This window comes from Vigna radiata, chromosome 4 (genome assembly GCF_000741045.1).
Source record: "Vigna radiata var. radiata cultivar VC1973A chromosome 4, Vradiata_ver6, whole genome shotgun sequence".
Taxonomy (NCBI): Eukaryota; Viridiplantae; Streptophyta; class Magnoliopsida; order Fabales; family Fabaceae; genus Vigna; species Vigna radiata.
In genome coordinates, this window is record NC_028354.1 from 4,096,411 (window position 1) to 4,121,956 (window position 25,546).

The following is a 25,546-nucleotide window of genomic DNA, read 5'->3' on the forward strand; positions in this document are numbered from 1 at the left end:
GAATATAGTGAAAATTATATATGGGATTAATCTCCCTTATGTTGAAAAACTGTTATTTTCGTACTTAATCTACAACAATTGATAGTATTACCGGCGGCCAATGTCCGTCGCTAAATGCTATATTCCGTTGGAAATCCATTTTATCGACGGCTTACCGACGGCCTTTATTCCATCGGAAAAACCATTGTCAAAAACCATTACCTGCGGATTCTGTCCTTCGGTAATTACCGAAGGACACTACTTGGGTAATTACCGAAGGATATGTCCTTCGGTAACGTCGTCTTTATAGTCCTAGCAGTTTCATTTTTATATAATCCCATTCAAAACAGTAACCTGCACAATAAGTTTGCAAAATTTATACTCAATCACAATAAACCTGCACAATTCAATACCAACATCCAACTCAAAATACAATCCAACATTCACCAAGTGGAGTCAACTCCAATCAACGCAAACTCCAAACAATGTAAACACATTCCAAGTAAACATATATATATATATATATATATATATATATATATATAATGTCTAAAATTTTCTAATTGATAAACAAAACAGAACTTCACTAACCAATATAGGTCTAAATATAAAATTGTTCTTAGAAGGAAAAGAAGTAATAATAATGTAAGTAATGTGCAAAGTCATAAAATCTAATAGTCGTCATAATGTTCAGCTTGGTGATTGTCTTCCTGTTCATTGTTTTGAGGCTCTGAAGTTGGCTGGACAGATGGGGACTGGACTGATGGGGTCTGGACTGGTATGGGTTGGACATGTGTGGGTTGAACTTCAGTAGGCTGGACTGGTGTGGGCTGCGAATGAGAGGCCGGAGGCACTGCAAATTGAGGAAGCAATCTCATGACCAATTCTTTAAAATTGGTAAACTCTTGTCTGAGTTCATTATATTCTCGGTCACATGTTTGAAGTCGCTGCGTCAGGGCATGAACGGTCTCATCAGGACGTTGGGAGGAAGAAGGTTGGTGCTTTAGACCAACACGACCTGCACTGTAATTTGCAGTCAGTTGCCATACCCCATAGGTTCTTCCTTTTTTCTTTCCACCAACAATGTCAATCTAACATTGTGACCTAATAAGGTCTTCGCCATCATCTGTTGGTTGGGTTGACTGAGGACATGAAGAATGTGAGGATCTGACCCATGAAATTTTTGTGGAGAATTCATCCTATTAAAAATGATGATAAAGTATCAGTCAAATATACAATAGAAGGCATAAAGTTATGAATCAAGACTACGATTACAAGTATTTTCTTACATGTGTCTTTCGAGACCTTTCATCAACGAACTGGTCAGTAGTTCCCTTGCGAATATGAGTTTGGTGGAAAACTTCATCAACATGCACAGATCGTCCCAACTCAGCTTCCTGTAACAAAATATAAAGTTTGTTATGTACATTAAAGTTAAAGTTACATAACTTATATGACTAAATGGATACTTACCATACGCATGACATGTTCATGTATGGTGATTGATCCACCTGTATGGAGAACACCGCCCCTTTCTGAAGACCGATTCTTCTGGGCGATTGTACACTTTGCCCGTACTGTGGCGAATTCTAGTGCTCTAGTAAAGAGGTCCAGATTTGCTCCCCAATCCAGTACGGGCGTACTCCTGGTATCCTTGCTTCTCGAAACATCTCAGAAAGCCTATGAGATGCCTTCTACTGGAAATTCCACTAACCATTGAACCTTCATCTATGACAACAAGTCATATAAATAAGCAAGAATTACTCCAAAATTTATGAAGAGTCTGCACCATATTATTATAATCCAAAACAATTAATTCATCCAAGGAAAAACATAGGGCTATCTTCTTCTTCTTCTTCATAGTCCTTAATTATATAATGAAAGACCTGCACATTGGTTCTAGCCAAAAAAGCAACAAATAAGCAAGAATTACTCCAAAATTTATGAAGAGTCTGCACCATATTATTATAATCCAAAACAATTAATTCATCCAAGGAAAAACATAGGGCTATCTTCTTCTTCTTCTTCATAGTCCTTAATTATATAATGAAAGACCTGCACATTGGTTCTAGCCAAAAAAGCAACAAATAAGCAAGAATTACTCCAAAATTTATGAAGAGTCTGCACCATATTATTATAATCCAAAACAATTAATTCATCCAAGGAAAAACGCAGGGCTATCTTTTATCAGTTGCAATTAACAGTTTAGTAAGCAATGCACTATGTCCAAATTAAACGCCATCAAATCACGTGTCACCTTTTATTCAGAGATACAAGGACAAAAAAGGAAGAGACGTGAAGCATTAAATCATATGTCTCTGTAACTTGCCACTCTAAGGAAAAAGTTAAAAAGCATCGTTCCACAAACTTAGATAGTGCTTTCAAAACCTGTACTTTACTTCCATACTATGAATCCCCTTCAAATGAAACTTCAATTTTAAGAACTGATTACTTAACTAGTTATATAATAATACTAGCTAAGGTTTTGTATTTTGAAACCTTAGGTTATTACACATATGAGCAAGTCATCCCAGAATGTAGAGCTAATGCTGCAACAGAGTTGCACCAACCATAACTGTATAAGGACTAAAGTACTCTTAAGGTCTTCCCTTTAAAAATAAATAAACCTATATATATATAATTTATTTACTTATTTCAAATTGATTGATTGAATAATTGTTATAACATCTTTCAATCTCAATAACTGTAATATTATACAATATAAATTTAAAACGACACGGCTAAATAGTTTTTCCCTTACTCATAAGTTTATATTATTACTACATAGTTTTTAGTATTATGTACTTATGCAATCAAGAAGTCATAACGTATAAAGGAGCATTTTGGTATAAAAATAGTTACAGTAATTATTATGACATTGGAGTTCAACTTAGATAAAAAAATTATTTGAAATAATATCTAGAACAACAGGGTTGAAACTATTTATATAATATGTCTAGACACTTGGTGGTGTACACCACCATTGATGTGGATTCCATTCAGTTAGCCATGAGTGGCGAGGACCCTTCTTGCATTGCCCTTCTCCCCCTTTGGCTTCATGATAGTGCCAATGCTATCATCACCCATCAATGCTAACTCCTCAAAGTCTCCATTTTTCAACTCAGGTTGCCTCCTAACCATGGGGCTGCAAGTTCTCGCCAGCACAATCCCTTCTCCAAAGTTGAACCTCTCAAGTGTGACGGCCATCAACAACCACCTCTGCAACACCTTGCACCAAATTGAAGCTGCTTTTTCTAGTAGTAGTGAGAATGCCACTAATGCCCTTCTATTTCACTGTCCCCTTTCTCCACAATTTCTTTTCGTTTCAATTCTTTTGTTGGTATAAATTATAAAAGTAATAAAAACACAAAATTGCCAATTTTTCGTTCTTAATTTCACCCAGACACAACCCTTGATGCCAAACATAATCCAAATGACCAAACTGAAGTTAAGTCTCGACAAAATTTTGTGGCTCGATTCAAAGCCCTAAAATTCCCTCACCCCAAATGCCCTAATCCATATCACAATTGACCTAGGAGAATATAAAGATGCAAATAGTGAAACCTAAAATCAAACTTGAGAAGGAAAATTGGAAGACAAGAAGCTTACAAATTAACAGGAGCAGCAAAAGCAAGCCACCACCTACTCGACCTCCTCAGCAGCGGGTTTGACCTTCTCAGAATTCCAATTCAAGATTCGTCTTTCACGCATCACAATGCAACAGGGGTTTGGGATTTTTCCTGAGGTTTGAGTCACCAATCACAAATTCGACTCAGTTTATTCCAAAAATGGGGGAAAAAGACGGACAGGGATACACTTTCCACTGGCCGCGAACGATGGTGGATTGGACGACCATCCACTAACAGCCGTAGGAATCCGATACCTCACACGCACTGAACGAATGAGTACTCCAAATAGTCGAGACTCTGTGAAGGAAGAGATGTGCACACTCGAAGAAGGGTTTCAAAGAAGAAAGGTTCTAAATGCTTCTAAAGGTGTCTCTGGCTTCTGTCACTCGAAAGGGAGAATCACCCTCCTAAATGTTTAATTTTATTTCCTCACCCTTTACCGGCGGCCCAAATCCTTCGATAATGACCTCTAACCATAACAAATCCTTTACCGCTGAACCAAATCCTTCGGTAATGTTACACCTAAATATCCGTCGGAAGATCCTTCGGTAAATCAAAATTACCGATGGAATACTTCCTTCGGTAAATATCCGCCGCAAATATATGATTTTGTTGTAGTGATTTTGATATTAAATCACACCCTTTATAGCTTAGAATTAGCTTGAAATCATGCATTTTTATTAAGTTAGAGAATAAGAGAGTCAAAGTTAGTTTTCTTGGTTTTATGCTTGGATTCCCTTGATTTTGTAGGCTTTTGGAATGAATTGAAAGAAAGGTTGAAGATCGAATGGTTGCAGTGTAAAAAAGTCAACCAGAATGCAAAAAAGTCAACCAGTCAACCAGAAAAGTCAACCAGTCAACCAAAAAAGTCAACCAGTTGACCAGAATGTTGACCAAACCGTTGAGCGGCAGTTTTGGGCGCTGAGCATCTAGCGGCTTGGAGGCAAACTGTTGAGCGGTCAAATTAAGCGCTGAGCGTCGGGAACGTAGATCTAGACTTGTTTTCTGTGATTTTTATGATCTGTTTGGGCTTGGGCTTAAATTTTGTTACTTTTTTTGTTTATAAATAGACCCAATGCGATTTTCAAAGTAATCTTTTGGCCAGCAGAGACGTCCAGAGCTGTTCTACACACCTTGGAGGAGGTTCCTTGGATGCTTAGGCTCCAATCTACCAAATTTAGGGTTTATTCTTCCATTCTTTCATTATTTATCATCTAGATTCACCATGACAATGGTGAACTAAACCCTAGGTTGTTGGGAAACAATATAATCTTTTGAAACTCTCTTATATCAAAATTCTTATCTTATTTATATGCTTGCATATGCTTACTTTATCAATTGTTGGGTTCCTTACCTTTGCTTAATGCTTTTATCTTTTAACTCATTGGGTAAATGTTGTTTGTCTTTATTGATACGGAGACGTACAGTAATGTCATGAACTGGGGGAAATTCCTTGATTATGCTAATACTACCTAAAGATAGGGGTAGGACGATCAATTGTATTTTGCTTCCGCTTATCATGCATTATTAGTTACTAAGGGAGGCCAGAGATAGCAAGTCAATAATTAGTAATAGGCTCTTTTCGCCAAGAGATTGGGTTTAGGGTAGACTAAGAAAGTTTGCATGAAAATATGATAAATAATCAAATTAGATAAGAAAATTAGATATAAGAGGGTGGATAAGATGAAATTATAAACCCCAACAACGTCATTCATCCATAGTCTTTTCTAGCCAATTGATTCACTGCATTTTGCATGTTTAATTTCGTTTTGCATTCAAAACCCTAAAATTAACTCCTTTCTCAAGTCTTATGCGATTAGTTTACATGAAAGTTAAGGTCTAAGAGTCCTTTGGGAAACGATACTCAGACTTACCCGTTTTATATTACTTGATAACGATCTGGTACACTTGCCAGGGGCTTAGCATATACACATAGGATCCTCTATCTATAATAGAAGAAATATGGACTAAGCCAATAAGGGTTATAAACCGTTATTTTTATACTTAAGTTTCACACAAAAAACACCCTTTATGACATAGAAACTAGCTTGAAATCAAGCATTTTACTTAGGTTCAAGAATAAGAGAGTCAAAGGTGGTTTTCTTGGTTTTATGCTTGGATTTCCTTGTTTTGGCAGGAATTTACATTAATTGAATGAAGGAAGCTGAAGTAGGAAGGAGTTGGATTCAAGAGAAGAAGGAAAAGTTCTTAAAGGAAGAATCGCAGGCATCGCTCAACGCAAATTCACCGCTGAGTGCCAGCCTTGTGGAAGAATTCTCTGGCCAACGCCTAAGCGTCAGCGCTGAGGGGAAATTAAGTGTCATGACCACCGCTGAGCGCCAGTCTCTTAAGATAGATATGGCCAAAGGCTTAAGCGCCAACGCTGAGGGGAACCATGGGTATCGTGCCCACCGCTGAGCGTCAGTCTTTTGGGCTTGGACCAATTTCTGTTGTTTTTCAGAAATTATAAATAGATTTTTATGACCCTTAGAGGTCATCTTTTGGCAGAAAGGACGTAGAAACACCTTATTCACACCTTGGAAACGAATTTTGGATGCGGAAGCTCCATTCTATCAAATCTAGGGTTTATCTTTTCATTCTTTTCATTATTTTCATTTAGTTTCACCATGTCTATGGTGAACTAAACCTCCATTGTTGTTGGGGAAACGATGTAATCCTATTGAAACTCTCATACATTGAATTGATGCTTTATTCATATGCTTTCTTTTATTAATTGTTAGAGTTTTTCCTCCATTATCTTTGCATGCTTTGTTTAAGACATTAATCTTTGATTATATCTATATGGACACATGTGGGTAGATCTAGACATGAGGGAATTCTCTCGGGAGCAATATTACCTAGACATAGGGATAGGAGGACTGATTGCCTTTAAGCTTCTGTGCGAATGTAATGCATGATCAATTGCTAGGGAGACTAGACATAGTAAACTAGTAATTAGGATAGGTTTTTTCCACCAAGACATTGGGATTAGGGTAAATTAGAAAGTGGCATTAACATTAATGAAAAAGTAGAATTCGTAAATATATGAGAGTGGATTAGGATAAGTCGAAAAACCCAACAACACCATTCATCCATATAGTTCAACTGTCAATTAATCAATCTTTGCATATGCATATTTAATTTTCATTTTTGCATTCCAGACCCTAATTTAGTTTTCTCAAGTCTTAAATAATTAACCAATCACACGAAAGTTTAGGCTATGAGTCTCTAGGAAAACAATACTTGGTCTTACCACTTATTATTACTTGATACGATTCGGTACGCTTGTCGGAGTCTTAACAAGTTTTTGGCGTCGTTGCTGGGGACTCGTGGTTTAACTATTCTAGTAGTGTGATTATTGATTTATTTTGACTTGATTTTTTTTATTTTTGTTCTAACAAAAGCTTTCTAGGGTTTTTTTTTTCTTGTGTATGCAGGATACAATTAGGACTAGAAGCAAGAAAAATTTGAAACCTCTTCTTTATGGTTTATGTGAAACCCGGAGGAAAAGGAGGATTCAAACTTCTAGAGAATTATTCCCTCCTCCGGAGATATTGTTGCAACCCTTACCAGAAGAATCTAACCAGAGCATAGAAGAGATGGCTGAGGAGGAAGCTCCTAGGAGACGTACTTTGGCGGATGCTACTACTGTGGTTAGCCCTTAACATTTTAATAGTATTGCAAGGCCGAGGGTTAATGCACTGAGTATGGAGGTGAAACCGGCGTTGATTCATTTGGTGCAAAGCAACCAATTTAATGGGCTATCAATTGAAAGTCCATATGATCATCTCACCACATTCAATGAGATTTGCAATACGGTGAAGATCAATGGTGTGTCGGATGAAGCTATTAAACTTAGCTTTTTTCCTTTCTCATTGGGAGGCAATGTTAAACTGTGGTTGAATTCTTTCCCAAAAGACAGCTTTACAACCTAGGAGGTTGTGGTGTTTAAATTTCTGAGCAAATATTATCCACAGTCTAAGATCAACAAAGGTAAACTGGAGATTTCTTCTTTCAGGCAAGGCATGAAGGAAACCCTAGGCCAGGCGTGGGATAGATATAAAAGTTTGTTGAGAAAGACGCATGTGCATGGTTTTGATGATACAATATTAGTCCTTACATTCCTTGGAGGTCTTGGCACTCAGACGAAGCTTATGCTAGATGCCTCAGTTGGAGGTAACATTAAACTCAAGACTTCGGAGGAAGCCTATGAGTTGATAGAAAGCATGGCGGCTAATGAAAAAGAAACTCAGTGAAAGGGGCGTGCTACTTCAAAAAAAGGGAGTTCTTCAATTGCCTACTGAAGATCCTTTGCTTGCACAGAACAAGCTTATAACTCAACAATTGGAGAACCAAACAAGGACTCTTGCTCAATTGCCTAAAAAGTTGAAGAATATTTCACAGGTGCAACAATAACTCTATGATCGTTGTGGTGGTGACCTCAATGCGCTTTTCCGGAGGAGGCCCAAGAAGAAGTCAATTACATGGGCAATCAATTCTAATACCGCCAAGGTAATTACAACCAAGGCTGGAAACTTCACCCAAGCATGGGTCAAGGTCAAACTGGACAAGTAGGAGGCCAATTCAATAGACCACAACAGCAGCCATCATCACTATGGCAACAGGTATCTGGTTTAAATGAAAGGACTAGCAGGTTGGAGGATATATTTGAGAAAATGATGTTGAAGTAGCAATCCACCATAAAAAGTAATGAAGCTAACTTCAGAAATCTGGAGATATAGATTAGTCAATTGGCTAAAAAGTTGGAGGATAAAGCAGAGAATCAATTTGGGGCTAATGCTGAGGTTAACCCTAAAGAAAATTGTAAGGCCATAGTGAGCGTTGTTGATAGAAGAATGGGAGAGAAAAAAGAGATTGTTGAGTTAGTAAGGGAAGAAGAAGAAGGAGAGAAAATATGTGAGGGGGAGATAGAAAAAGAAGAAGAGAAGAGGGGAGAGGAAAAAATTGAAAAAGAGAAAAAAATAGAAAGAGATGAGAGAATTTTTCCTTATCCAAGAAGGCGTGAGAGATGTGAGCGCTTTAGGGAAATCTTCAATCAATTGGAGATTATTGTACCGTTGACTGAAGCACTTCAACAAATTCTTGTTTATGCTAGACGAATAAAGCATTACCTCGGTGAAAAGATAGATTTTGATGAGGAAGCTAATGATGAACAGGGAAGTTGTAGTGACTTGGTGGAGAAAGCAAGTCCTCCTAAAGTGAAAGATCGAGGAGGATTCACAGTTCCTTGCACCATTGAAGGTTTAAAAATAGGGAAAGCCCTACTTGATTTAGGGTCAAGCATTAATATGATGCCCCTATCTATGCTAAAAAAGATTGGTGGTCTCAAATTGAAACCAACAAAGATATCCTTGATAATGGCAGATGGATCACCAAAGAAACCCTATGGTGTAGTGGAGGTTGTGATACACATAGGAAGGTTCAAGTTCCTAGTTGACTTCGTGGTCATGGAGACGAAGGAGGATGACAAGATCCCAATAATTCTTGGAAGGCCTTTCATGAAGGCGGCTAAAGTAGTCATCAATGTAGATGATGGATTAATCATGATTAAAGACCAAGAAGAGGAGGTAATCTATGATGTTTTTAAAGATAAGTAGATTCAAGTTAAGAAGATAGGCCACAAAGCTGCAAGGAAGGTTGCACCAGTGGCTAAACCTAAATCTGCAAAGACAATCAACAAAGGTAGGAATTGTGTTTTAATGCAGGTTAAAGGAAGAAGAGAAAGTTGACAAAGGAGGCAGGGTTCACTTTGACTTGGAGGATGCACAATTCAAGTTTGGTACTCCTGTGAGATACAAGAAGAAGTTGTGGGTTATAAAAGGGAGTGATAGAGATTGAGGCTCCATATTCTAAGCGAGTCAAGAAGGTGGACCGAAAGCAATTGATGAGTTGGTGTGATAAAAATAGGAAAGACACCAACATGAAAGATGGAACGTGAGCTTATTGGGTCAAGCTAATGACGTTAAAATAGCGCTTGTTGGGAGGCACCCTAGTGACCTAAAAACATTGTTTTACTAATTTGGTTATGTAATTTTTAATATTGTTAAACATTTTTATTGGCTAGCATCTATTGAGGGATGCTAGAAAGGTTAAGTATCTACTGAAGGATACATGAAGGTACACCTACTAATGGGTGTTGGTAAGTTTTGCACTTACTAATGAGTGCTAAAAAGGTTTGGGTCAGGCTCGTGACGTTAAACAAGCGCTACCTAGGAGGCAACCCAGTTGATTTATTTATCTTTGTTTAATTCTGTTCTAGTTTCATTTTAGGGTTTAATTGTTGCATGATTGAAAGCGGTACCACTGAGCAGTGGCGTCAAAAACTGCAGATTGGCTTTTTAAGTTAGGCTCAGCATGGTTGGTTATTAATCATGGTTGTGCACCATCAAAAAAGGGGGAGATTTTTAAGATTGTTGACAACACAATTTCTATATCAATCTAGTTTTTTATTATGATAACACATTGCTTAATAATAAGTACATGTTGTTGCTGCATTACATGTTCTTATTCTGATTAGACTGTAATATCTGTTGAACATGTGTATGTGTATGTACTTTGATACATGATCCTGTGTTGATTGATTGATATATTTCTGGAACATGTGTATATGCTTTAATGTTCTGTGTGTTATGCATCATTTCATATGTTTTACTGCACATATTTTAAAGTAAGAAATCACAAGCACTTTTACGAACATATTCTTGTGCTACAAATTTCTAGTACAGTCGACTACATTACTAATGAATTTGACTATGCTAAAATCTTTGTATAGATTTAGAATCAGTTTTATGTGCTATTTTGAGAAGAAAAGAATTTCAAAGTGTTTGTCTTTATGATAGTCGACACTGTGTTTTACATATTCGACTGTATCTGTTGTTTGATTTGAAATTCTGTTATGCCCATGCACTCTAACGGCTATATTTTAACAATTAGTTGAGCATTGATGACTTGGTCAACTGTATTGAATGTGTCTGTTATTTGTTGACCATAGGTTACTAAGTCGACTGAACTGTTATAATTGTCATAATACAGTCGACTGAATTAGTAGCACATTCGACCGGGAATCTGACTGATTAACAGAAATCTATAAATAGACTGAACACGATTTTGTTCAAAGACTTTTGATGGTCTAGCAATTTCATTTTTGTTTTAGATTTCTCTTAGCTCCAAGAATTCTCCAAGAAGACGATGGTGATCTTTCTTGAAAGAGATTCAAAGAGGAGATTCAATTGCGCATTCATTGGTTGATCAACATCTGCACAAGAAGGTGCTTCTGTGATTGATCGTGTAGGCTTGGCATCCTGTGAAGACTGCTGAAATTGTCTGAAAGGCTTTGCATCCTGTAAAGACTGTTGGAATTAGACCTGTTGTGATACAGGGGGATAGTTCACTTTAAGGATTGTTCAAAGTGATGTTGCAAATTGTAGAAGAGGGGGATTCTTGCTGCAAGTCTGGTTTGTTGTGCAGCTATATTTTTGTTTTGGGTTAGAGAGGAGATTTATATTTTTGACGTGGAGGTCTTCTATAAATTCCTTGTTGTAATAACCGCAACCATTATAGTGCATTTGCTTCCTAAGTTAGAAGGACACTGAATGTAGGCATTGTTGGCCGAACCAGTATAAATATATGTGTTTGCACTTCTCTATCTCTTATCTTTTACATGTTAGTCGACTTTATTCTTTACGCAGTCAACTACGTAATTTCCGTTGCATACATATTCTGATTGCTTGCAATTCAAGAAATTTCAAAAAGCTTTATACTTTGATTATAGGATTTCGAAAAGAAAGTATTTTTGAAACAACACCAATTCACCCCCCTCTTGGTGAAATAAAGAAGCCAACCTGTTTTCCAACACACTTGCCCTTGATCGCGCTCCCAATAGGTTAAACTTGAACCCATTCTCGTATCCTCCTTGTGCTTGCATGATAGCCTCCTCGACATCCGAGCAATTCGCATCGCCTCCATCAACTCCGATGGGTTTTGAATTCGCACCTGGCCCTTCACGTCTTCACGCAACCCCACAAGGAAGTATCCCAACACTTGCTCCTCAAGTATGCCCCCTCGTCTGACCCATCAACACCTCAAAATCACAAATGAACTCCTCCACTATACCAGTCAGGCATAAAGTCGCCAGCCTCTCGAATACCGTTCCCCTATAACCACCTCCAAAGCGATTGATGATGGCTGCCTTCAGACCCTCCCAAGATCGATTTCTCGCCTTTTCTTTCCAAAAGGTGAACCAATACACCGCACTCCCCTCCATATTGACGTATGCGACTTCAACCTTGTCATCGTCGCTCGACACCTTTTGTATATCGAAGAGTCTCTCAGCTCTATTGAGCCAACTCAGGGGTTCCACACCGTCAAAGGTAGGTAACTCCACCCTTTTCCTCCAAGGTCTCTGTTCATCACTCCTCTCGTCGGTTCCTCCACCTTTGATCTCCCCAACCATTTTGTGTCGATTGTCATTCACAGAGCTATTGTCAGAACTGCTCTCCGTTTGATTACCCTACTTACCCAGAATTTTCATAATTTGTTGTAAATCCCTCCGTATCGCCGCCGATTCTGCCTTCATCCCTTCCATTGTTATCTCAATCGCTTACAATCTTGCCTCCACCGCATTCTCCATTATCGCGTCATTCCCAAATTTGGATCTGGCAGGTCAGACCAAATTGATAGGTTTCTAATCAAGAAACCTAAAGAAAATCATAAAAAAACACACACGAAGCTCACAACCGACCACTGAATCTCCTCCAATCGTATTATTCACAGAAAGAATACCAGATACAGAGTAACTATTAGAGCTTAACCTCCCCAACAGGAATAAGAGTCTTGTACAAAGAATACAAGTAGTTTAAGTGTCTCCCTCATCAGTTAACAACTAACTATATACAAGTCCAACCCGTGCCCCTTGTAACTGTTAAGACAGTTAGAGTAACTAGCTCTACTAATTCTTCCTTCTTCTCTCGTAAACTCTCAGTCTCCTATCATACCATGCATGGTTATAACTTTCACTACATGTAGAAAATAATTAATAACACTGAATTGTCTTTCGTTCACATTCAATATTTCCCATTAGAGAAATTAAATAGGTGTAACAAATTTAAATTACTTCACACTTAAAAGAAAATTTAATCCATAAGTATATTTATAAGAAAATTAACTTTATATTGTGTATAGCGTTATTAAATAATAAAAATGTAAACCTTATATATAATATTTTCATAAATATTTGTATGAAATACTAATTTATATTTATATAATTGTTTTACACAAATTCTACATTGTTTTTTACTTCATAACTATAAAATCTCATTTTAATAGTATACAACTATTAATAGAGACGTCACATACAAAGAAAAAATAGAAAAAAAAAATTTCTTAAGAAAGAATATGTACATAAAATTATTAGTTATCTTATACATAACTATAAAATCAAATATATACACATATCAAGATCTTATACCTTAAAGGATTTTATTATATTGAATACTAAAGCGAAATATTGGTTTCTAATATTAATAAAACATAAAACGAAATTGTCTACTTCTAAGCTTTAACACAACTCTCGCCTGCACCGGACCAACTGGGAACACCTTTATCTGCTCCCACCACTAAGAAGATCATCGCAAAAACAAACCGACAGACAAATAGAGAAGAAAGGATAAATGTACCAAAATAGATTTTATATCATTTATACATGTTTTAATACATTTAAACACCCATATCCATAAATCCTAAAACATGTACTCATATATACTAGACTTGATCATTCAGATATGTGTATTGATGTCACACTATAACAAGTTGTACACTTGTAGTGGTGGAACGACTTGCCCTCCCAAGCTACCACACAAGATTAGTCCGTTTACCACCAATGGCCAAAGAATCAAACCATAGACTAGGACCTCCTACTACTCCTCACCACATGACCCCCTTCTCTACTTGAGATGGAATGATTAATAGAGCATTAGGATAACTTCTAAGACTGAGTCCTTACATCAATACATCACACTATGAAAGCCACCACAAAATTTACTCAACAGATCCATGGAATTATGCTAAATATATAACTACAAAATGCCACCATCGAGTTTCACCATGGGATTACACCAAGCATTTATATCATACCAACAACAATAATTCATTATCACTCTCATATCATATTTGAAGTAGCATCACACATACCACCATATTCATCAACCACTAACTTATACATGTTTACAGTTATAATTCAATCCTATTTACATTCATATTTAAACTTAACCAAGCATCAACAATTCCCTTCATAGATATAGAATCAGTATTACTAAAAATCAACTCAATTTAGTATATGGAAACACAGAAATAAAAAACACAACTCGCAACAAGGCATGCTCCAACATACAAGACCACCGCTCAGTGCCCTACGTCTAGAGACTAAACCAAGGCCATAGGAAGGCCAAAGCTCAGTGGTACAGAATCACCACTCAACGCCGCATGTCCAGAGCCTAAAACCCATGCCACTAGAAAGTCAATGCTTAGCACTATATCAGTGGCCCTCAACACCATATCAAAAACCATAATTTCATCCAATTGCTTTCGAGTAATCAAAGACCATCAAATGACCAATTTTGTATTCCTAACTCGATAAAGGATTCTAAAACAGATTTAGGTATAAAATTTAATGCTAATTTAATCTAATGACTAGTTCCTTAGTTTTCCAATTCAACATAAATCAAAATAAGTATATTTCATATAACAACCACAAAAACAATAACTAAGCATACCAAAGTGACGAATTCATACCAAACCAAACATTTTAGTACTTTATTATCTACTTATAATTATAATCGGTTGGCATGATGACTCTAAATATTATTTGATCTAACTATTATAAAAATAATTTAAATTTCTAAAAATAAATGCTTATAAAAATGTGAATGAGTTTATCTACATACATATATGTAATACTTTTTAAAATATTAGATGGTATATGTAATACTTTTTAAAATATTTCTTCATTATTAACTTCATTATATTTTGGTAAATTAATAAGTATGAATACTATAAATGTTTATTTTCATGCCTACTAACTTGTGAGATGTAAGACTTCTATATATTTTTTAACCATTTAATTTAATTTCTTTTGTAACCTTGTTATTTTAATAAAATATATATCAGTTTATTTACTACATAATATTTTTATATATTTTTATTTTATATTATTATTGTAAAAGAGGCCTCATGCGTCATTATTCACACACGTACGCATATTTACTACTAAGGTTATTAATTCATTACATATTCTCTAAAAACAAACTATTTAAGTTGAATAATATACAATGAATTCACATTCATTGCAAGAAATGTGGAAAAAACAATAATAGGACCCGAAATAATGCAGCTCATCTGTCACGAAATGTTAGAAATGATGAAGTTTGTCCTTTAAAATCATACTATTATTCTAGGCATCAATACTCCATTGTAAACTAGAAAACATTATTTATATCATGGCGTAGAGCTCTCTTATATAGGATGAAGATGTACATGAGTGTAACACTCTTATCATTTCTATTAAAATAAGGAAAAAGAAATATAACCAATGTAAATAGATCAGAAAATATTGAAATGAATTAACATTTATACATATTATATATATATATATATATATATATATATATATATATATATATATATATATATATTATAACTCTCTTTCATAATTACATTTTTTTAAAGTTTAAGTTTTTCTATTATTAATAGTCGGAATAAATGTTTAGAAAGATCAACAAAAATATGAAAGATTTGAAATTTTACTAATTTAAATCTTCAACATCACACCTAACTTAACTTGATCTAATTTAATTTGGGTTTGATTTGATCTGAATTTAATCCAATTAACTTGACTTATGAATATACTTTAAAAATAATATTTTTGAAAATTTATAAAAAAATTATAAAATAAAGAAGTATATAAATGTAAATAGAAAGTGTATTCTCACTTAAAAGGAAATGTCTTTTAGTTATTGATTAACGAACATGTTATATATTACATTGAATATTTAATCATATAAGAAATTTATCGTAGCATTTTTTTCTTCTCTCTTCTTAACGGAGTAAATTTTAAATAATTATCAAACATGTATTACTTTTAATAATGTGTTTACTAGGTGACGTAATTAGCGATAGAATCACAGTAATTTGGCTTATTTAAAGTGACGTGTGCATTTTATGAATCTTGTAGTGAAATACATTGTGAATTTATTTTAATAAATGAAATAAAGTAAACATTTTAAAATGCAATATATGTTTCGTTGAGTGTAACATGAAAAAAATTGATTCTAGTTATTAAACCAATAAAGCATAAAAATAAAAGATAATATGAAAAGGAAATGCATTAAGAAGATAAGAAAGGCATAAGTAGAAGATGATAATATTCTGATTTAAACAAATAGACAAGCAAGTATTTGAGTAATACATTCCTTTTTATCCCCCCTTCCGTTTTACTAAATGAAGGACACAGATAATGAAGGTGTAGTAAGTAGTAAGACCATACAATAGAGGATACATGGGAAGACAGAAAGAAACTAAGGGGAAGAGAGAATAGACTTAGTTTCCCTTGGAAAATTATAGGGAAATCTCTCTGGCACTTATGAAAAATGCCTTTCAAGCAATCACTGTTATCAATTTGATAACAGTTCACATAAAATGTACAATGTCCCCCCAGATATCTAACTAGTCAGAAGACAAACAACGGCTGTAATCACAGTTGCCGCATGTGCAAACTAATCAGTACATCTATAACAACGCAATAATAAGAGGAAAAAGAATGAAAACTTTTCTTTCTTCCTTTTTCTTTATGCTTTTCTCTGCCTCATTTTTTTCGGGTGTTTCAATTGGGTTTTCCTTTGGTTGTAGTGTGTTTGATATTAACACATGTTACCCCTGCGACAGTTTAGAACACCAGCTCCAGAGGTAAGGGTACCAACCAAAGAAGATGACTTCGCCCCCAAACTTGAAGCTCTAGCATAGCTCGCTGCAGCTCCTGCTCCCGAAGAGGTGAAATAGGCTCCATTCAGCAAAAGGTCTCCTTCAGACCTCCAATTCCAACTTTTCCATACGGATGCACCCGTGTCTACTCTCTTTGTTACCTGTTCACATTGAATTTCCCATTTTTAATGAATAAGTTCATTATCATCATCATCGTCGTCAATAATGTGTAAGCATTTTACCTCTTTGGCAAAAGGGTTCACAGGAGCAAGGTATCTGTTGCCTTGGCTGTTAATTGTGGGATCAGCACTGCCACCAATTGCATACATTTCCCAGTGGGTATAATCATTGTTAACCACGTGGAAATACCCGTGTCTGCACCTGCGTTACCATAAACAATTCCTTATTAACATATATAAATTGTTAGCATATGTGCGACGTCATGGCATGGAAATGGAAATTGTAGGAGCGCAAGGGTCCAACGTAAATTGGTCTGTTTGTAAAAATTAATGGACTTTTAATTTGGACTGTTTGTTGAGCCAAGTATTAGAACTTGTTAAACTTAAATGGGCTTCCGAGAGCCCAAGACAAAACATCAGGCAAGCGGGTCAATGAGATACTCAAGAATGCAAACACCCGACCCCACATCTCTCAAAAGGGAAAATTAAAGTATAATTTACTTGTGATCTTGATAAGGTAAAAAGTTATCCAATCATTCAATTATAGATTGACAAATATCAAGAGGTGATCCGTAACTGGTTGGCAAAATTTAAAACTAAAAGTCAAACAAAATTGACCTCTTGCCTTACCTGGGCATTCTTTGGATAAGTCCCTCCCCAAAATGGTTGTAAGCAATGGTCACTTGCATCTGCTTGTCGCGGACATAAGAGTCACTGTGACCCAGAAGCATGACCTGTACAATTGTGAAGTCAATTAAAAGAAATTAACATGACGAATATTTTAATGCTTGGTTTACAGGAGGCTTTTTTTTTTTTTTTTACTAGGATACATAAAAATATTGTCTTTTGTAACTTTTAATAAAAAAGAGTTCCTTTTGTTTTTAATATTTTAGCTGATATCTTCCTACACTGGTTAGCAAGATCTGTGTTTGAACTAAAAGGAAACATGAAAAGGACAAGCATTAAGAATTTATTTTTGTTTGATTAAAAATTATTAAAAATGAAAGAAAAAAGAGAATATGTTGTTTGTCTTAACTACTAGGGGTATACCTCGTTGTGGTGGGTGAAGTAGTTGTTGGAGATGGTAATGGCAGTGGAGCCCATAATGGCGTCGACGAGTCCATCAGAGCAACTGGAGAGGGAGTTATGGTCGATCCAAATGTGGCTTGAACCAAAGATGGAGATGCCATCCCCGTCAGCGAGCGTTCTCCATCCGTAGTGGGAGGGGGAGCTGCGAACCATGGCGTTGCCCGTTGGCTTGCAGTCGTGAATGTGGACGCCGTGGATGATGACGTTGGTGATGAACTGGATGGTTATGCACGCGCCGTAGGCGATGTGGACGTTGACGCCGCGCCCGTCGATGGTCTTGAAGCTGTTCATTATCAGCTCCTGCTTCAGCGTGATCACCATGTCCCTCTTGAACACGATCCACAGGGGTCGGTCCTGAATCACGGCGTGCCGGAGCGTTCCCGGTTTCGGGTTCACGGGGTCGTCGTCGTTCGGGTTCGTCACCACGTAGTAGCGGCCGTCGCGCCCACCGATCGCGTTGCGGCCGAAGCCGATGCCGCAGTTGGCGAGCTTCTTTCGCCGGAGGTACCACCGCTTGTCGCACCGCCAGCAGTCATCGATTGGGTTCCCCGTCCCGCATGAGAAGAAATTCAGATTCCTTCGAGCCGTCGAATTGCGGATGCTCCTGTTTTGAGTCATACGTAAATTAATTAAAAAGACACGTACGTTGTCAATAATTCCGTTCTTTTTTGTCACTATTCGTTTTTTCCTAGATTCGAAAATATTATTAGAGAAGCCTTGTTTGTAGTCTTAACTACTGTTTAAGTTTATATTCTATGAAAATAATTAATGTTACTTAAGTATGTATTATGCAAAAAGGTTAATAAAAATTTCTTCTAAACTTTATATAGAGGTTGATGAAAGGAAAAGAAGAGAAAGAAACTGATAAAAGTACATATAAAAATTTGAGAGAGAGAGAGAGAGAGTCGAAGTATGATGAAATAAAAAAGAAGTTAATGAATATGACAGCCTGTTCTTTTGTTATTCACATCAGACAATTTGATTACGATGAATATGGATATTTTGAATTATGTAAATCTAGAGGCTCTTATGTTACATGACTCGTGTCTAGAGTGCAACACTTATATAAGATTTGTAGCATGTTACAATAAGAATTTGGAGGAAAAAACTAAAATATTAGTTACAGTTGATAAATAATGATAGGGTATCATCACGTGATGAGATGAAAGAAAAAATTGAAAATTAAAATGAGTTAATTAATGATGAACAGTTTAATAGGCAAGTGGGAGTGAATTTAACATTGATGTTTATGCATGGTGGGAGGAGTGGTGGGTCGGTCATGTGGGTCTACATGGATAGAATGATACGGTGCATACGGAAAATCGGGGGTTGGAATCAAGCATAAATGATCTGGTAGAAATAAATGTGAAGGTGGGGGGAGATCTAGTTTCTGCTTGGTACTTTAGGGTGTCGGTGGCGAAAAGCGTCATTATTAAGTTCCTGAATGATAGTCATTTAATAATCTCATGGAGGTCTCATTGAATAGCATAATGTGTCAGACAGACAGCAGGTGCAGGATCGACCAAAATACAACTATGACTAGAAAGTGTTACGGTGGAACCAGATCTGATCTGCATTTTGGAGCTATTTCTTGCAGACAGGCTGGAGTGAGGAACATCATTCATGTGCATTACCCTACCCTGTTGGAAGATGTAAGAATGGGAGCTGCAGAAGTTCCCAACACTCTGAATTCAACTTTCTATATTTTGTTCTACTGCCAGAAATGTAAACATGGCAAATGCAATCAATGATGCACAAAAGAATCCTTTTTATCTACTGATATGTAGGACCAAATCATCATGTGGAAGGGATGATGCAATTAGTTTATCCATATCAATCGAAGAATGCAGAGTGATTCTAATGATTTTGATGATTTTCATTTTCATCATGTTTAAAACTATATATCAATGCAGTATCTATGAAGGCTTTCCTATAGGTCATATATTAGATATTAATAAAGGAATTTAATTTATGCTACAGTTATATATTTAAAATAGTTTTGTTTACCGAATCAAGAAGAAAATAAATTTCACCTACTGTCTACCGGTGAATGTGATTAGGGGAAGCAATTAAGGGGACCATTAGCCTAAAAATGTGAAGAGGAAGGGAAATTACAGGTATAACCCAAGAAGACTCTATGACTTATTGAAGTCATTAGTGATGAAACTTGGACTTCAGGTACAAAAAGGTGTTTGTACTTGGAAAAGAAATTTTAGGATAAGGAAAATAAAAAATAAAGACAAAAAACTTATCATGAATGAAATGGTCGGATCTCGAGACACTGGCATGTGGTTAAGCTGGCAAATAGAATATAAACGCTTCAATTTTTAAGAGATCTCATCTGCGTAGAACATGGTGGTTGATTCCTTAGAACCGTGTAAGGCAATACTTCACAACGTGAAGAAGTAACTAAAGCATGGACCTACATTTATTAATGGTGAAAAAAAGAAAGAATTTCGAAAACTAATGGCACTATGACCAAATGGAATAACAACCCAGCTAAATACGTCACTGTGTGATAGGCATCAAAGAATAAGGTCACAAATCGGGGAATCAAATACTATTATTTTTCTCGTTTTTTTACACATGATTCTAAACTATCGTGTGATAAAACTATAAACTTAAACTTTTCCTACAGATTACAATTTCCAGCATGAAAGATTTATCTTCTGATACAGTTCACGTAACATTAGTACTCTAATATAATCTTTGAAAAACAGAGTAGGTCCTTCCCAATCAATTATTAGTTTAGAACTTTTCAGGAGATTTTGTTTTGCAGAAGTGATATTTGTTCCAACAAGGAAATTTGCTCTAAATCCCTTTGCATTCGTTGTGATGTGGATATTTATCGGTTGTATATCTTAACCCTGTACTAAACAGGGTAGATGTTGCGGTAAGCTCAATAACGGAAAGTCGTTGGGATACCCTCTTAATTATCAAAAGAAGAACACATACATATAGCTTGTAGCTTTCATATAAAACATGGCTAAATTAACCACTTTGAAAGAGTTTTCTTAAAGGCAAAATTTGCCAAAAGAGAATGAAAAGGTTTTTATCCAATATTATTATTCCAACAGTAGGATTCACGAGAAGTAATCAAGTGTATGTATTTTCCTTCTTTGGTCCTGCATCTCAATAATTATTACTACATTAATAATACTAAAGCCAAGTGGGTTTGCTATGCTGATTCTCTGTTGATCCTTATATTCTGTTAAATGATCATGTGAGCCCTCTTCTCCAAGCAAATAAAAAAATTATAAACAGTTAAATTAATCTACGTAGCACATGACCTATAATGAGATGAACATAAAGCAACCAATAATATCACTAGAAAACAAAGCAAAATTTTATATAATAAAAATGACTTAACACACAGAAACAGAGGAAAAAGAGAAAGAGAAATAGAAAGAAATATTACTCATCAACCATAGAAGCGATCTCCTCTGGATTATCAATTGCATGTTCATTCAAACCATCCTCCAACCTGAAAACAAACAATAAAAAATCAACAACACTCCACAAATCGCAGAACGCTAAAACGACATCGCTTAAACGATAACCAAGTACACTCCTTAACAGAATTAATCAACGGCTCAGATTGGTTCACTTCCGAGCTGAAAACACAGCTCGCCCAAATCCATCAGCTCTCATTTTCCCGATTCCACGTGGAAGGCCAGATTGTTAGAACCACACTGTGAATAAATCGTAGAAGTACTAACCTTTCTGCCATGGACGAATTCTTCAAGTTCTGACCACGCAACTTCTCTTCCTCAACCACATCCCTGTTCAATCCGCGAGAAAAGCATTGCTGAAATCAGACTCTAGAAAACAAATAATCTAAAACAATAAATAAATAAAATCATAGTATATATGAAGCCGGGATGAAGGCAGAAGCTTGAAGCATTTCTTTGGCCGAGATACCTTGATTCTGTGGCCTTGTGTTTGGTGATCTCACTTTCATTGACTGCGTTGGAGGCAGCAGAAAACAACACCGCAAGCAGAACGGTGAGAGTGAAGAGTCTGCGAGACAATGGCACCATTGCTCTTCTGCGTGGGTTTGGAAGATTCTCCGAACACAAAGTACTCCTCCTTGCTGTTGTTGTAGCTTGGTGTTGATTGTTAAGGTTGTGAGAGGGAGGAAGAGAGAAAAAGGGTGGAGCCAGAGAAGGAGGTGAGGGAGAGGGGGTTTAAATAGCAAGGCACGTACATGTGAAGAGAAAGAGAGTAAGGTAGAGGGAGAGACTTATACTTAACCAGGGTTAAGTTAATCAGGGAAGGAGTAACTATGAGTAACCAACTTACCACCGCTCTAACTGCCATTAACTACTTTGTTTCTCTCTCTCTTTCTTCTTTTACCACGTGGCATCCTCTCCTCTCTTTCTCTTTATGCAATCAATACACTCGACTGCACCAATGCACAAAACTCAAACTCTGTATATATTTCATCTGTGTTTTCTAATTTATGAACCACTTCGATTTTATTTTTTTAGTTATTCATATTTAACTTTTTCATATTACAAAAGTTAGGCTTAGATAACTAGATAACATGATATTGATTTTCAGTAATTATTTCTGGATAATTACGTCCTCTTTCTTTTACCCACTAAAAAATATAAAATAAATTATGTATTAATTGTGAAGAATATTTTTCATTTATATGTCCTTTAAATAAACTATAAGAAAGGAAAAAATTTAACCTTCTCAAATTAAAAAAATACTGTACTAAAAATATGTTATTGATTTCTGATAATGTTATTTTTATTTTTTTTTTATAACTCAGATGTTTTCGAAAATGTTTATGAGCAATTAATTAAATATATGTTAACTTTTATTATAAACCATAAATTAAAGAATTTGTAATTCTAAAATATGAAAATTATGTTATACCATTGATCTTCCATTAGTGTAAAAAATAATGGGAAATTAAACATGGAAAACACAGTACTTTTAATGATAATAAAAAATATAATTAAAAAGTAGACTTTTAATAATTATTATAATACAAAATTATTACTAAATTATAAAATATTTAATATAAAAAATTATAAAAGTAAGTATTTTTTTTATTAACTTTTATGATATTATAATCCAAAAACAATATTTATAGTAAATAGTTATTTACAATTAATAAAATTAATATAATAAACTGTGTTACCAAAAATTTCTTTACTATAATAGTTATATATATATATATATATATATATATATATATATATATATATATATATATAATATGACTGATACTAAACCATTATTTTTGTTGCATATTTTATTTTTTTATTAGATAAAATTTAGAAAAAAATATATAAATTTTACGATTTAAAAATTTATGAAAATTAAATATGAATGTTAGAGATCCATGGATTAAAATGACACAAATATGTGTTGCTTACTAAAGTATGAAATGAAAATAAATCCTAACAAATGTAAAGAGAAGAGAGAATCAAGAATGAGTTTTATTAAGGTAAAATTCTTCCTTTTGTCGAAAAGATAAAAGAAGGAAAAGAAAAGAGCCTGTGAAAAATTATTTTCTGGCGAGAGTTAATATTTTTATTTATAAAAGTGAAAACGGATATTAAAAAATTTACAGTAACCAAGTTAGATTTTAATAAAAGAAAGCAAATTTTAAATAAATTATTATATTTTTAAATATTGTTTAGTTTCGGTTGGAGAATACTTGAGTTGGTTCAATAAATAAAAAACGTTAAAATATAAAAATAAAAGAAAAATGAATTCAAGTTGGTTAAAGTATGATGTTTGATTGAAGAATTTCTTTCTTACAACAGAATTGGCTTGTCATATTCTTTCATAGAAGTGTCTCATTTTGGGTCTTACTTGAATGGAATAGTAATAATGGTTGAATTTCTTAAATTTTAAATTATATCTTTAAATATTTATTTCATAGAAATAGACTTTATTGAATTATAAATGTAAAATTGAAATTCATAAATAAAATTAAGAGGAAATTTTGGCATGTGAGTGGCTGAAGAGAAGAACGGGGCGTCCTGAAAGTTTAGGTAAGTGTACGAATTGTCTCATTATTAAGCAACGTGCCATGTTCCTTTTTCTATTTCAGAAAAACAATGAAGTCAAATATAACACCCTGTCCACTGACACGTGTCCTTTTCCGGATACATTTTTGTTTCTTAAATCTCAAACTCCAATGGTTTTAGGACTTGGATCTCCGGTTTTTCTGGTTCATGTCCAAAATCTAAATTAACAAGAGTTTGCATTTGCATAGTTGGATTGATTTTTTTAGTTTAGGGTTAAGCCACTATGATTGGGTTAGTGATGAGATTTAAATATATTGAATTATGCTATGCATTTAAATATTATTTTTTCATCATTGTGAAAAAAAAGGCATCTTTCATAATTTCTTATAATAGTTTCTTGTAGAGTCATTTATATCATCATAGTTTCAATTAATGATTTGGGTCTTGTTTTATACGAAACTTGGAGGGAAAGCTGGATTATAATTTTTTTTTCTTATTACATAGCATTTTTTTAGTTATCAAATGTATTACTTCTCCATTTAATCAACTTTTGTAAAGCATTAGGTTCATAAACGGGTTATTAAAAGAACCCTTTTTTTAATGTATGAACACATAATTTTTAGTGTTTTTTTTTCTTTTATCCTATATTTATAATTAAGAATTAATTGATGATTAACCTTTTAAAATGGATTTATAAAATTAAATTTATATTTATTTATATATTATATATTGATCTTGATTTTAATTAATACGAGACATTAACAATAATTCCATAAAAAAAACACAATAAATAAATAATTTTATTAAAATGACTTTAACTCATTGATACTATTTAAATTGTAAATTTTAAAACTTAATTCAATTTCAAATTTTGTAAGATAATATATATTTATTGTGTAAATTAATTTTATATCTCCTCAATCTCACACTCATACTTTCAGCACCGATTTAAAATAAACAAAAGGGTAGAAAATCAGTGCATTACAAAAATCATGCAATGTACGTAGAAGATTGTTAATATTCTTTTATGAACTTGTAGCTAGTGGTAGCTATGTAAAAGAAGCAGAGACGCTTGTTTTTCTTGAGAGCCATGAAACTCGACTTTATTGCAAACGAAGGTATGCTCTATAGGCCGACACGAGGCACTCCCTTTTGTCCATTAATGATGTGTGACAACTCGCTATAGATGCATGAACAAAACACATGCAAGTGCAAATACCAAACACTTTAGGTAAATTCTAAATACACAAATTATGTTGTAAATTCGCATAAATAATTAGTGAAAATACTGACAAATACGGTGAACAAAAAGACTAATCCAAAACTTATAAAAAAAATTAAAGATATGAATGTTCATTCGGTAATGCTCAAGGCGGACTTTTATTTAACATAAGAAATATTAATATTATGAAGCTTAATTTAGACCCATATCACTTAATAATGTGAGATATTTTTTATTTAGTTATATAAGCAATTTGTAAATATGCTTCTTAGTATAATTTTGGACTTAAACATTTGTACGTTGAACTACATTAAACTCTTATGTAGTTTATTTTTCTCTTTTCCTTTTATTATCTTGTTCCTAACAACTGATATCAGAAGTCAATTTCTTAGTATGCTCTATGGTTGTAACTTTGTCTGATCTTCCACATCAGGAAATGTTTGGTTTTCTTTTTTCTTAGTA

General features: G+C 34.6%; 1 protein-coding gene and 1 long non-coding RNA gene across 3 annotated transcripts; both read right to left on the minus strand.

Annotated features, from left to right (window-relative positions):
* Nucleotides 1–381: 381 nt before the first annotated feature.
* Nucleotides 382–4,086, minus strand: LOC111241472. Of its 2 annotated transcripts, none has more exons than XR_002667489.1 (4): nt 3,589–4,086; nt 1,453–2,047; nt 1,269–1,376; nt 382–1,178 (listed from the first exon to the last, which is right to left on the minus strand). It is a non-coding gene; the product is annotated as an uncharacterized LOC111241472 (long non-coding RNA). The 2 variants fall into 2 exon arrangements; XR_002667488.1 differs by having other exon boundaries at nt 1,453–1,707; nt 3,589–4,073.
* Nucleotides 4,087–16,028: 11,942 nt separating this feature from the next.
* On the minus strand, nt 16,029–22,055 carry LOC106759524 (probable pectate lyase 8). Its single transcript, XM_014642734.2, has 7 exons — nt 21,791–22,055; nt 21,589–21,651; nt 21,288–21,353; nt 17,831–18,473; nt 17,411–17,514; nt 16,844–16,982; nt 16,029–16,762 (listed from the first exon to the last, which is right to left on the minus strand). The coding sequence occupies exons 1-7, from the start codon at nt 21,907–21,909 to the stop codon at nt 16,541–16,543; spliced, it is 1,356 nt and encodes a 451-aa protein (XP_014498220.1). The 5' UTR covers nt 21,910–22,055; the 3' UTR covers nt 16,029–16,540.
* Nucleotides 22,056–25,546: the final 3,491 nt, after the last annotated feature.

What these genes read in the sequence shown, in the direction of transcription:
- LOC106759524 (XM_014642734.2), bottom strand. Translation starts at nt 21,909, where the DNA reads ATGGTGCCATTGTCTCGCAGACTCTTCACTCTCACCGTTCTGCTTGCG. An exon ending in CTTATCCAAAGAATGCCCAG is followed by an intron (nt 16,983 to 17,410) that starts GTAAGGCAAGAG and finishes ATGGTAACGCAG; the next exon opens with GTGCAGACACGGGTATTTCC. An exon ending in TGAACCCTTTTGCCAAAGAG is followed by an intron (nt 16,763 to 16,843) that starts GTAAAATGCTTA and finishes CAATGTGAACAG; the next exon opens with GTAACAAAGAGAGTAGACAC.